General features: G+C 35.2%; 1 protein-coding gene across 1 annotated transcript; it reads right to left on the bottom strand.

Annotated features, from left to right (window-relative positions):
• Positions 1-668: 668 nt before the first annotated feature.
• Positions 669-10,677, bottom strand: LOC109152394 (SCY1-like protein 2). Its single transcript, XM_019300052.1, has 14 exons — positions 9,980-10,677; positions 9,300-9,404; positions 8,341-8,451; positions 7,852-8,034; positions 6,419-6,545; positions 5,312-5,373; positions 4,946-5,032; positions 4,000-4,086; positions 3,644-3,757; positions 3,224-3,352; positions 3,012-3,074; positions 2,605-2,766; positions 2,389-2,507; positions 669-2,016 (listed from the first exon to the last, which is right to left on the bottom strand). The coding sequence occupies exons 1-14, from the start codon at positions 10,454-10,456 to the stop codon at positions 1,104-1,106; spliced, it is 2,739 nt and encodes a 912-aa protein (XP_019155597.1). The 5' UTR covers positions 10,457-10,677; the 3' UTR covers positions 669-1,103.
• Positions 10,678-13,483: the final 2,806 nt, after the last annotated feature.

A 13,483-nucleotide genomic window follows, 5' to 3' on the forward strand; every position in this document is an offset into this window, starting at 1 on the left:
GACTATTGAAAGCAAGTTTTAAGTGTGACTTTTTATCTACTAAACCAATGTCCATGATTTTCATAATAAAGATAAATTAACATTTTAAAAATAAAACACACGCATTACATCAACAACAACAAACGAACAAACTAAACCAATGGCTATTTGTCGTGCAAGTTACCATAACCGGACAACAATTAATGGGTCATGGGTTCCTAATTAGAAATTAAACCCCATACTTCTATTGTTATGTGCATCAAAAGGTTCGATTATTGTACGTCATGACATATTATAAAGTTTAACTATTGTACGTTAGTTATTACATGTTATAGTATTCAATTATTGTATTTCATGTCCTTGTAACACATCTCAACTGGTTAATCAATCTAAATTAAATTTATAAGCTTTCTTTTGCTAGTTGTTGTATGGTGCAAGGTTCAAATCTTACCAATAACTAATAAAGAGAGGTACTGATCTGATTAGCATTTTACATAAATAAATAATTCGTCTACTTATCAATTTTCAAATTTGAAAAACTGAAAAAATACTCTTTATTTTATTTTTTTTTCTAAATTTTGACAAGTTAGACATATATTCACCAATTTGAAGAAGTGAAGAAATGGTTGGCCTCCGCCTTCCTCTCTTGCCACCACCTTAGTTAAAATATACGGAGTAACTTATAAAAACTACAATGTGACATTTATTATCGATTACAACTCCAAATTACAACTATTGTTAGTTATGACTTATGAGGAAGTCAGGTAAATGGGAGCCAAAAGTATTGAAGGTTACAATGAACAAAGAGGCAACCCCTTTCTCCACAAGAAAATGAATAATGTAAATTACTAACGCAAAAACAATAATAATAACATGAAAACTCCCACAAAACGTAAAAGTTCGGCATACTATACTCTCTACAAAGTATCAATAGGACTATTCTACAACAAGCTTCATTCTCAAGGCAAAAACTGTGCGAGCCAGTGGCGTTATGAACACATTTTTTTAAACCTCCGTTCCAGTAAAACGCAAGTCACCGACCGCGTGGGATGCGCAAAATACAAGAGATTGATTGATATGTACCGCTTTTTTTTTTTAACTCCCGGGGCAGCGTGGTTGTTCCACTAAAGCAAGTCCAACAGGGGTGGCTGCTCTGTCCGAGGCTTTGCTTGGCTAGGCCGTGATAGTTGCCCTTGATTTCCTCGCCCTCGTCCCCTTCCTCTACCGATGGCAGTTGATGGGGGTGGAGCTAGCCTTGGTGCAGTTTGCTCGGTTTTGTTTGAGGAGAAAATGGAACCAAGATCCATGGGTTTCGTAGAAGAGCCTTGAGTTTGTTTCATGTAGCCAAGAGAATTCTGGGAATTAACAGCCCCACCACCGCTGAGACCACCGAAATTCAGCGTGGAATTCCCTTGGTTCGGTTTCAAGGGCTCTGTAGACATTGAGGTGCCAAGAGACCATGAGGAAAGGCTATCCAACGGATTAGGATTGCTTGTGCTGTTACTGGAACCATGCATGTTGAAAGGCGAGGCCGATGTGCCATTGTTAAGAGGTTTAGAAGCAACGGTAGAGCCACTAGATCGAGGAGGCCAGTTGGCGAAAGGATCAATATCGCCAAAACTACCATTTGATGCTCCTTTGCTTTCATCTTGCTTCTCAGAACCTACCGATATGTTGGAAGCAAGGGGTGAGGATCTAGGTGGCCACTCCACATCAACCGCAGCACATGAAGATGAAGGCTGCTGGGTAGAAGCAACAGAAGTCACAGGCGACATTGAGAACACCGAAGTCACTTGATTGGACTGAGCAGCAACAGTCGGCTGAGCTAATAAGCTTACAGATGACTGCTGGGCAACTGAAGATCCTCTCGTGGGAATCCAGTCTTCATCCCATGATGTGCTGCGTCTTGTAGTAGATGGAGCAGTTACACTAGTTTTATTTACTTGCCCCGCCAGATGGCCCTCCATACCAACGGATGGTTTTACCTCTGGTGCTCCAGAGTCACTAAGCATTACGCCTCTTTTCTCTTCTATCTTCCTGCATCCCAAGCCAAAACACATGTTGTTGCTTCTTTTATTAAACCAAGAAAGGAGAGCGTAACAAAAAAACTCGTATTTATTATTATTTTTTTAAAAAAAAAAAAAATCTGGTTGACAGAATAAGGATGGTAAGGGTTTAAATTAAAATTTGAGAAAATTGTGTTAAAACGTTGAAACTCATACTAAATCAAGGTCAGAGAGTGGGAGGGAGGAAAGAGGAGGAAGAGGAGGAGGTGGGTGGGTTGGGGGGGGGGGGGGGGGGGTATAGCCCTTGACCAATTTACATAATAAACTAATCCAAATCTTAAGGCCCCAAAACTTCTGTCATTTTACTTGCAGACAGATTAACAGAGTGAAACAGAAAACCAACCTGAGAATATCCTTAACAAAAGCCATATATTTTGCAAATTGCTGAACATTTAGCTGCTGGGAAATAAGTAGGGGCATGAGAAGTGGAAGAACGTGCTCCGTTGTGAATTCTATTCCATACTGGGGAAAAGGCAATTGAATTAGAACACTTTGAAGAAACACAAACAAAATTAAAGCTCATCGTATTATTGATGATTTAAAGCAAAGTGTATAAAACCTGTTTCAAGATAGAGTTAGCAACACCAAGGGTACACATCAGTGTTGGGGCAGAACGGTCAACAGCAGTACACCGTTGGATCGTCTGCAGTATCTCAAGAACAGAATGCTTATCGAGCATGTGTATCATATCACTTAGGCATAACAGTGAATTCACTCTCACCTGCAGACAGAAGGAAAAGGTATTTCCTCAGTTAACTATAATGAATAAACAGAGAGATTAAATTGATGGAAAAGGGGAATTTGCAGAAATGGAAATACATTGTAAATGCCACAATATATTCCATATATATAATGATTTTGAAAAGCAATAATAACAAAATTCTTTACGGGAATTCTTGATCATTCTATTCAAGAAACAAATTCTAAAGGATTTCGGCTGAAACAAATCAAAACAGAAAAACATACTGCAGCAACAGTTGTCTTAAGTGCCAACCCATGAACACGAGGCACAACGGATTGTTTTACCAACTGCAAAAAGAAAAAACAAAAAAAAAAACACATTAACTTCTCAAGTAAGAAACATAATAATGTATGAACTAGTCCAGTGACAATAAACAACCCTAAAGATGTTTCTATCTGAAAGTTAAGCTATCAAGAAGAATGCAACCAGCAATGACCTGAGAATCAAGTTGCTTAGAAAGTGTCACGGTCTTCTTTAGGGCTTCTTCTTGCAACCTTGGATCAGTGTCATCATAAGCCCGTACAATCATAGGTAAAATATGTGTGACTAAATGATCTTTACTTGCCTATAAGACAAAGGCACCAGAAACAAAATTAAAATGGAGTACACGATAATTGATAAGCACATAGAAAAAAGAATCTTGACCAGCTATCAAAGAATTGATGAAAAAAAAAATCACTCTAAACCAAGCAACAACTTAATTACAAATAAATCCAAAACTTAGTAAAGAAAATAAAAGGAAACCAACAAAAGCCAAACAAGAGTTTGGAAGTTAAAAATATATAGATACCCATGTGTCTTTGTATTATAAACATCAAAAGGATTAACCAAGAGCTTGTAGGCAATAAGCTTTTACCTTGTTGACAATAAGCTCTGCACGCTTCACAAGTAGCAATAGTGTCTCTCCAGAAGCAGTACTTAGCACAGGAACAAGAGCTGGTAGGGTTGATAACTCAAAATCATTTCTATCCTGCAACAATTTTGAAGATACAATAACTCTAAATATTGAAAATTTAGCCAAGGAATAATTGGCACATCAGGCCATTCTCATGCAAGAAATGCAACAACTATCAAAAAATAATGGTCATGCTCTTGTCCTTCATAACCAACAGCTGCTTCAGAAAAAACTTCAGCTCTCAAAGAAGGTAAATTAGAGTCAGAGATCAACATGAAATTTTAAGTTCAGAGAAGCATTATAAACCAGCTATGTACCTGAGACTCAGCAATGGTCAGAACCATTGGTAGAATCATTGCTTGCATTACCATATTTCTAAGCTCTGCACAAAGTGGAGGAAGAACCTGCACATATGATTTCACAGACATGCAAGTTAATCAGCCCTTCAGGAAACTAAAAGCAACTAATAAGGTTGTTGGTGCAACAATGAAACTGCCTCTATAAAAACATAAACAAAGAATATTGTAGATCCTCTTATAGCAAAGTTATCTTTCCTTACAAATTGCACAGCCCCTTTTAAAGGGATAACTATATGTTTATTCAACCCCATTTAAACTCAAACAAAGTCCTTAAAAATAAAATATAAAAATACCATTGTCTCATGTCAATGTTGTGAAAGGATAGAAAGACATAGATTGCATACAATTTCTAGTCCAGTGGTGCATCTAAAGTACAGAACAAATAAATCCTTATTCCTGGTGTAAATACAGTGTTCAATGGCATTAAAAACTTCTTACTCCTTAAGTTTATTTATGTGGTATCTTGATTGTCAATCTTTTATCGCTGCACTTTGAGGTACACATCTTTGACTTGTAAACATGATTACTTTATCCAACAACCCCATCCCCAAACAACTAGGAAAAAGAAGCTTAGAAATAATGGGGCTTCACATTAAAATTTATTTTTATCAACCAAAATGGAAGAAAATTCTCAGTTGAAAAGGCAGGCAATTGATTTTCTTTTTGCTTTAATGATGAGCTCATTACTATATTTTTAAGACATTTCTCCTTAGACTACTTATAGGAAAGCATTGAGGTATTTGCTTCTTAAGGGTAAGCTATGGGGCACTGTGCCACTTGATAACCAAGACAACCATGGCACCCACTTCTGACATAGAAGAAACTGAAAAACAAAAAGTTAAAACTGCATATGATCACATCTTCTAAGCAATAACACATTTGAAAGATAACACAAAATTCAAACCTTATAGCGAAGTACACGCGAATCGAAATCTTTCCACATGTCAGATAATGCTTTTAGAAACTCAGTCTTCTGCATGTTGTCTCTTTCCTGCAAGAAAAACTTGTTCTTAAATCCACAAGCTTTCACCACTTTGTGTAATTTCAATATAGACACTAAAATGTATACTTCAATCACTCAAACTTAGTTGATTAACTGCTTTAACTTGATGTGATGTATTTCACCTAACTTATATGATTCAACTACCAGATATAATCTGATTTAATTTCTAATTGATTAAACTCCATATCCAATCAAATTAGCTTAAGCTCAAATGGGATGGAGAGTAGTATAATTCTTGAATTGGCCTTGTCAAAACAAAGATCTTACAAGCATGTGATCTAGAAAGCGAAGAGCACGCAACCTAGTGTCATCTCGAAAAAAGGATGAACCTGTAAAAGAGAAATTAAATAGAATTTAGTAAATGAAGTACTGGGTCCTTAAAGCAACACCCTTATATATAAGCCAGCAATAAATTTTGTGTGTGTGTGTGTGTGTGTGTGTGTGTGTGAGAGAGAGAGAGAGAGGGAGAGAGACCATATACAAGTATGTATGAATGATGCATACATATATATGTATGGATCTATAAAAGAGGTGTTGCCCATTATTCTGATTTTATGCATTTATAAAGGCATCTTTGGTGAAAGCAAACCTTTTTAAAGCGATAAGCGCACTAAAGCAAAAGTGGACCACTTTGCTTTAAAGCACAAAGCAAACTAGCGAAGCATTGCTTTTGCATACAAAGCAATGCAAAATGGCAAAATTAAATTTTATGATTTAGAATGATATATAAATGGTTTATAATGCAACTTTTAAGACAAAAATACTATAGTCAACATCATTTTATAACAATACAAGCATGTTACATCCTTAATAATCAATGTATGTCTCCATTCTGAGGCGCAGGCGACTTTAGGTGAAGTAATTTTAAATTTCTACATTCTACATTTCTATGTTTACTATGCTTTTAAATTTTCATTTTGGGGTTTGAAATCCCATTATGTCATAACCTGTAAAATTGCCTCTCCCTTATGATTTTCTGCATAGTATCTATTCACACATTGTAATAAAAGAATGGAGTTAGTCCTATTCTTATATTGGAAACTCTGGCATAACAAAGGAATCCTATACATCAGTATTCCCTCACTCCCCCAATGATAGAAACAATCCTTACTCTTCACTTCTTTCCAAACACATGGCATAAACATCAGAAGTTGAAAATCCAATCCCACAGCACAGCTTGGTTTTGTAATTTTCAGAAAAAAAGATCTTTTTATTCTTTTTTGTTTGTCTTCTCTTTGAGGTGGGGAGGGCAGAAAGCAGAAATGCCTATGGCCATCAATTCCGTTAAAGCTTTAAAACTAAGGGCACCAGATTTCCAGACCGAAATATACTACCAATACAAAAGACACAAGTGCTATTATCTAACAACCTTACCAGTAAAATCAATGGCTGTTGGTCTGGTAGATTCATTTGAAGATAGCATCCTTTGCAAGTCAGGAACTAGCTCTTTTGGAATGGAGGAGAAAGCCTCACTGGATAAGTAATTCAAACTATTCATGTACTGCAGAGAAGTTATGCAAGAACCACTATCATCAAAAGAAAGGATGGAATACAGATATGACATAAAATCCAAACTTGTTAAATTGAAAATTCTAGACAAAAGAAAGCAATCCGAAACAGGAAAGAATTATATTACCTAGAGAATAATATTATAATATATTAATATTTGCAACAGTAGATATACTTCTTGAGAAGCAGGGAGCCTATTATATTACTTCATGACTCTATCACTCCCGGAGTCCCCCTGCCACAACCTTCCCCCTCCTCTAGTACAAAGAGTTCTATAATGCCACCCCCACTCATCATTGTGTGTGTGTGTGTGTCTGGGTCTTCCATAAAGGGGGAAGATAAATATCTAAGGAAGCAAGATGCAACCTAAATTTTGAATAGAAAATTGTTTGCAGGGCTTGAACTCATGGTGTAATTAGAGCATTGAACAAGAAAGAGATGTCTTTGTTGAATAGCCAACCTAAGTTGAAAACATTTAACTTTTATGTATCAGAGTAGTGGAGTACAGCAGTGTTCAACACATAAGAATGGCATATACTAACAGGTTGCTCTTTCTCAAGTATCTTAACTCTTAGCAGAAAGGTTTGTGCACAAAATACAGGGTAAATAATATGCCATTTTCAACATGAAATGAATGACACCACCAAGAGGATATGACAAACTCGGATAACTAGAAATAAAAGACACAGTGTACGCTGGTTCTTTGAAAACATGAATACCACTTTCTAAAACAAATCAAGAACCTTCAACCTGGAACCAGAATGAACAAGGACATAGTCACAACAACTCACCCACACACAAAATGGTTTGAGGAAGCAGGAAAAAAAATGGTTACACCTGCTCCTGCTTCCCTCCAGCTTAGTCTAGTATTGAGATTCATAATAACTTAATCAAGGTAAACTATAAAGCTCCTCCCTAGGGATCTAGGAGCAGCAATTTAAATATGAGCAGTGAGCTGCATATAAATGGTTTTGTTATGACTTATGAAATACTTCAATGTGGAAATGTAACCAAAAAAACAAAGTTTAGACATTAAATTTTTGAAATATAATGTGCATTGATGACTTGCACATAGAAGTAGCTATCAGAATAAACTATGACTTACAAAATATAAAATCAGAATTGATGTTTAATGTTTCCTTAAAAGAAAAATTGAAACTCAAAGTTATCAATTGCAACATAAAACTCGATAGTGAAGTCAATAAACAATATAGATCACTCAAGTACTAGATCTAAAGAGAAATCATTTCAGGAATATAGTAGGTACATTATATCACAAATGAAATATAATTGAGTACCATCTTGACATTGTTGTGACAGTCTAGCAATGGCTTTCGAGCAATCAAATGGTAGGCAAGACACCCAAAACTGAAAATATCGGAGGAGCATCCAATAGAACTTGTGTTACTTCGAACCAATTCAGGAGCAGTGTAGTTCAATGATGGCTGAAGGGGCATAATAGAATCTTCAACATCGTATTCCTAGAGTACAAAAAACATTATTCTGTCAACACTGGGAACACAGATACCATCAACAAAACTGGGAGACATACAGAAAAAGAATGGTGTATTTACTTCATTTGAGTTTATATCATTATATCCTTACCAGAGTGCTTAACAAACTAATTAACATGATACAGCAAGATAACATGGGAAATTATACGACAGTATTTACTGTAAGCATATATAAAGGTTTAATCAACAGTGGCAGACCTAAATTCAATACTAACAACAGTTTCATAAGGCAAATACAGATTTTATTGCCTAGTTCTATGACTATCTACTCACAGCATAATGGAAAGACTGCATGTTGGATGGATCACTAGATGACGGATTTGTTGATAATGCAAAACTAAATCCAGCAAGCTTCCAAGCTCCATTTGAGGTAATGAGGACAGTCTGCAAGATGACAACTGACATATTTAATTCTACTAAATAAAATGGGAATTAGAAACCACCAATCAAGAAAAAAAAAATCACTTGTTAATTAGTAATAAATCATCCAATAGACTGAATTGGAAGAGGACACTGATCATCAGTGCCTAAGTTATTAATCCCAGTACGATCACTATCATAACAATATCATCAAAATATCACCAAAGCCACATTAAATGGACAAAATAGTCAAATACTAAGGAAATAATTCCTGAAAACACATTCGGCAGAGAGAGTACAAGGTATTAAGAAGTGGCATCATACTCCATACTCATAGTTCATATATTCCAACCTATAAAACTATATAGCCATTTGAAGGAAGATTCATTACATAAGTGGAGCAAATAAAAACCTCAACAAATTAACTACCAGTAACAAAAACAAGCTGCAAGAATCAATTCTTTCTTTCCTCAAATTAGATACCAAGGGACAAAGACAAAGTAGAATGATTAGTGAGGAATAATTTTACAATAAATCATATTTACAGTAACGGAGATAAGATGGATTTTTAAAAAGGTAAAAAGTAAAAGGTTTAGTCATGAAAAAGGGAAGTTCTATGAAGTAACAGTATATCCATTGTACAACAATCAATGAAGTCAAGTAACTTTCCCTAAAAAGCTAGAATTCTGAGAGTTGGCAGTTAATTTAAAATACAGATAATATAATACTTATATTCCAAAATTCAAGGGAAGAGAAAAAGAAATCAAATGATAATGGAATTACGAAAAGTCTACGGTCTTCCCTAATAATGCCCACTCCTGAAAGCCATAACTACAAATGCATACTCATTAAAAAAAAACGTGGAATATAACCTCAGGAGATATAGACCGATGAACAAGACGGGCATTGTTGTGAAGGAAATCCAAGGTTTCTGCCAACTGAAGTAACCCATGTTTCACCTCTAGTAATCCCATTTCCTGCATAAAGAAAGAAGTTATAAGAAAACTATAAGTACACAATGGATACCTTCTTAAACTCAATACTCTTCCAACTGGGCATTCTGAATACATATATGGTGCATACAGAGCATTCTCTTAATAGAACCTTGAATTAGAGTACACTTAAAGTCACAATTGAGACAAAGAATAACACTTTATAAACATCAAAATTTACAAGTGGAGCCTATTTCAAAACAAGAATAGTCCCAGCCACTAATATTTTCAGCACTCTATCTGCTAAGGTCTGTATTGAATTCCATTGAAGAGAAATCACTGACTAAATTCATTAAAAAAAAAAACAAATTAATGTAATTCACAGTCTAGGAAAAACTTCCGAATTTAGGAATTAAAAAACAGAAATTAAGACCAAAGGGTCAGCCTAAAGACAAAGTCAGAACAGCTAAAAATGTTCCAGACGAGCACTGAATTGGATTATCAAATTAAGAAGCTACAAACATTCTCAAGCAAATTCAGATATGCAGGCAAAGCAAATGTTAATTAAACGAATGCAATTTAGTATGTGAACATGAAAAATACTAGAAATTTGATATTACTATTCCTTTGAGCTCCTTCGGCACTTTCTCAATGTTCTCCAAAATCCCCAGGGCATTCGCAGCCGAAGCAAATAACGGCTCAGTAACCATCGCCATGGCATTCTTGCTCTCATCCAGGGCCTGCACCACATGCACCACTCCAGGGTGCCTCAGCCGTACCAGCCGTGCAGCATCGGCGCGAATCATATCGAAGAACGCATCCTCAGCCGTCTTTGAGAGCCCAGCTCGCTGCCGAGCTTCGGAGAGAGCACGCTTATCGAGAACCCACACGCAGACGTTAGGATAAACCGCGTGTCCGTCTCTGGCCTTGGCAGAGTAGAGCTTCCAGACAAGGCCGGGCCCGGCTGACCCGATCTGATCGAAGAGCTCGAAGTCCTGCAAAGCGCGTGGACCGGTGACCTCCTGCACCGTGGTCTGCACGGTCTTCTCGATCACGGCCGACGCCTTGGCCAAGGCTTCCGTGAAGGTTTTCTTCATGTTGAGGGACACGAGTGGAAATTACTGAGTTTCAGTGCGGCAGTTTCCAGACTTCCTGGCACTTAATCAGATCACTGAATCCGGCTGCTGCGGCGGCGTTGTCGGTGGCGGCCGGTGGCGGAGGAATTGAATTGACGGAAGAGAAGATCGGATGATTCAGATCCCACCTTGACACCTTCCCTCAGTCTCCGTGCGAAAATCTATTTTGGCATTTTCATTAAATCTGAAAAAACAAAATTAAATACACATTAGTTTTTATTTATTTTTAATAAATTTAATGAAGAGTTATACTCAAAACATGTCTCTCGTTTGTATCATAATTTTTCTTATAATTTGAGTATTACTCCGTAAGTAATAACTATATCCAAATAGTCTATTAATTATACAAAAAGTTAATTTCAATAGGTTCAAGATTGATATTTATCAATTTTTATTCTTTGACTTTCAATTGAATTATAAATGGTCTTTTAACCGTTGATTTTGTTAAATTTTGTCATCTACTTTTAATATGACTATAAATGGTCAATTCACTATTGATTTTGTTCTAAAATTGATCTTTTAGTTAAATATTCATTTAATAAATATTACATTTAAGCAATGTTGTAAAAATCTCGCCTAGGCACCGATCAATTGGCGCTTAGGCACTAGGCGTTGGTCGGCTGCCTAGTGTATCACCATAATCGGTGATGTAGGCGGCTGGCCGATTAGGCCGCCTAAGTGTCGTCTAGGCCACTTAGGCACTAGCCGCCTAGGCCTCCTAGGCGCCGACTAGACCTCCTAGGTACCGACTACGTCGCCTAGTCGGCCAATTAACTATTATTCCATTCTTTTTTAAGTGAGTTATTTCACTCAAAACGACATCGTTTTGAGCGAGAAAAAAAAATCTTAAATTGTTCTTCAAACTCTAGATGTTTTTAAGTTGATATTTAATGTTTTAGTATTAACTATTAAAGTATTACCCAGTAAATAGTTTATAATTATCAAGTCTTAAAAATTTAAACAAATTTTTAAAAATAAAATAAAAATACACAGGCGCCTAGGTGCTGATTAATCCCCGCCTAGGCGCTCCCCGAGCGCCCGATAGGCGCCTACCGGTTCTTTCAACCATGCATTTAAGAATAATAATGTAAAAATTAGCTTCTTGTTGAGATGGACACATTGAATTCATCAATTTAATACATTGAGTTCATCATTGTGAATAACTAAAATCTTACATTAGTACGCTTAAATTTAATTAGATGACCAAATATAATTATAAAAACCAAGTGGCTTGTAGTCCACTGGTATCCGATTGGCCCCTTATGTGGAATCGTTATGCTGTGCATCCGTATGCACCATACCATGCATGGTGCATACGGATGCCAAAACGACGTCGTTTTATTAAAAAATGCGCGTCTTTCCTTTAAAAAAAATTCAGGTTCGATTCCCAGCAACAACATTATATTATTCATTCATTATGGAATTTTAGTTCATAGATTATGGAATTATAGTTCATTGATTATGGAATTATAGTTCATCGATTATGGAATTGTAGTTCATCGATTCTGAAATTTTAATTTATAGATTATGGAATTTTAGTTCATTCATTCTGGATTTTTTAGTTCATAGATTAGATTATGGAATTATAGTTCATCGATTATGGAATTATAGTTCATCGATTATGGAAATATAGTTCATCGATTATGGAATTTTAATTCATATGTTGTTGCTGGGAATCGAACCTGATTTTTTTTTTTAAGGGGAGACGCGTGTTTTATTAAAACGACGTCATTTTTGCATAGGTATGCACCATGCTTGGTGCATACGGATGCAGAGCATAATTTGCCCCTTATATGGGATGTCTTAGGTTTGAGCCTCAGTGTAGGTGTGGGTATCCCCCTTCTTTTTAATAAAAAAAATATAATTATAAAAAATAAATAAATGGCCAATGAATCACTTATTATTAAATTGAAAGTCGATGACGAAAATTAGTAAATATCAATAGTTAATTAATAGATAATTTATGGTCCAATTGAAAGTTAAATGATAAAAATTGATAAATGACAATAGCCCATAGACCATTCATAAATTAACTTATATACAAAAAAAAAATATTCAATTTAGGCTTACGGTGTACTTTTGAGTAAATTTTACATAATTAAGTGATAAATTCATAGTTGATAATTAAATTGTAAATTATAGTATAATCGACACTTTATTTATATAAGCCAATTTAAGTTGTTCATAATGAATCGATTCAAACTAAACAGGTCAGTAGATTACTTTTATTGAGAGCCACACTTGAATCCTTGTGATTATCAAACCAATAACTTGACAAACTTAGTTGGAGTTGATCGTAATAATAAACAATTTTATGTTCCAATGCGAGGTGAGACAACTCTATTCATACTAATTAATGAATAAAATTAGTTTTTATTACATCAAATATTTTGATTAACAAACAATTGATCATAACTTTGATTTACATAAAAGTACGTAATTGCTATTTGAATATACACTTCGGGTGAAACTTGCCTTGTGACCTAACTAACAAATGATCAAAATACGTAAATTGTAAACTAACTTAAATTGTTCATAGTTGATTAACTCAAACCAAGAATATCAATAAATAATTATAATATAAGTGGGATTTAAAACTTGTCTTTACCAACTCTTAATTGACCGACTCAAATCAATGAAGTCAATAAATAACCCTCACATATGACATATGTAAGATTTAAAACTTTGTGTTATTATAATTATCATGTAAAATGTCTCAAGAAGAGTTAAAAGATTGTTCCCAATTTTGTTCATGATAACTTTATCCATAATTAAAAAAAGAAAAAACCATTTACCGGCTTTACCCCTATCTATAGTACATCACCAACCAAATTAATTTCAGATCTATCAACTTGTGAGAATAATTAAAATTTGCCCAATTCTTTTTATTTTTATAATTATACCACTTATTACCTTGTGTTAAATAAAATGCTGCTAGTCTCTAATTTTTATTTTATTTTTAATGTAGTCATTGTCACAATTGCCACG

This window comes from Ipomoea nil, unplaced genomic scaffold (assembly GCF_001879475.1).
Source record: "Ipomoea nil cultivar Tokyo-kokei standard unplaced genomic scaffold, Asagao_1.1 scaffold2403, whole genome shotgun sequence".
In the NCBI taxonomy this organism is placed as follows: Eukaryota; Viridiplantae; Streptophyta; class Magnoliopsida; order Solanales; family Convolvulaceae; genus Ipomoea; species Ipomoea nil.

Excerpts from the sequence above, each read along its gene's own strand:
- LOC109152394 (XM_019300052.1), bottom strand. The coding sequence starts at position 10,456 with ATGAAGAAAACCTTCACGGAAGCCTTGGCCAAGGCGTCGGCCGTGATC. Across the intron at positions 3,075-3,223 it reads CTAAGCAACTTGATTCTCAG|TTGGTAAAACAATCCGTTGT; the intron begins GTCATTGCTGGT and ends TTCTTTTTGCAG. Across the intron at positions 2,017-2,388 it reads TTTGTTAAGGATATTCTCAG|GAAGATAGAAGAGAAAAGAG; the intron begins GTTGGTTTTCTG and ends CTTGGGATGCAG.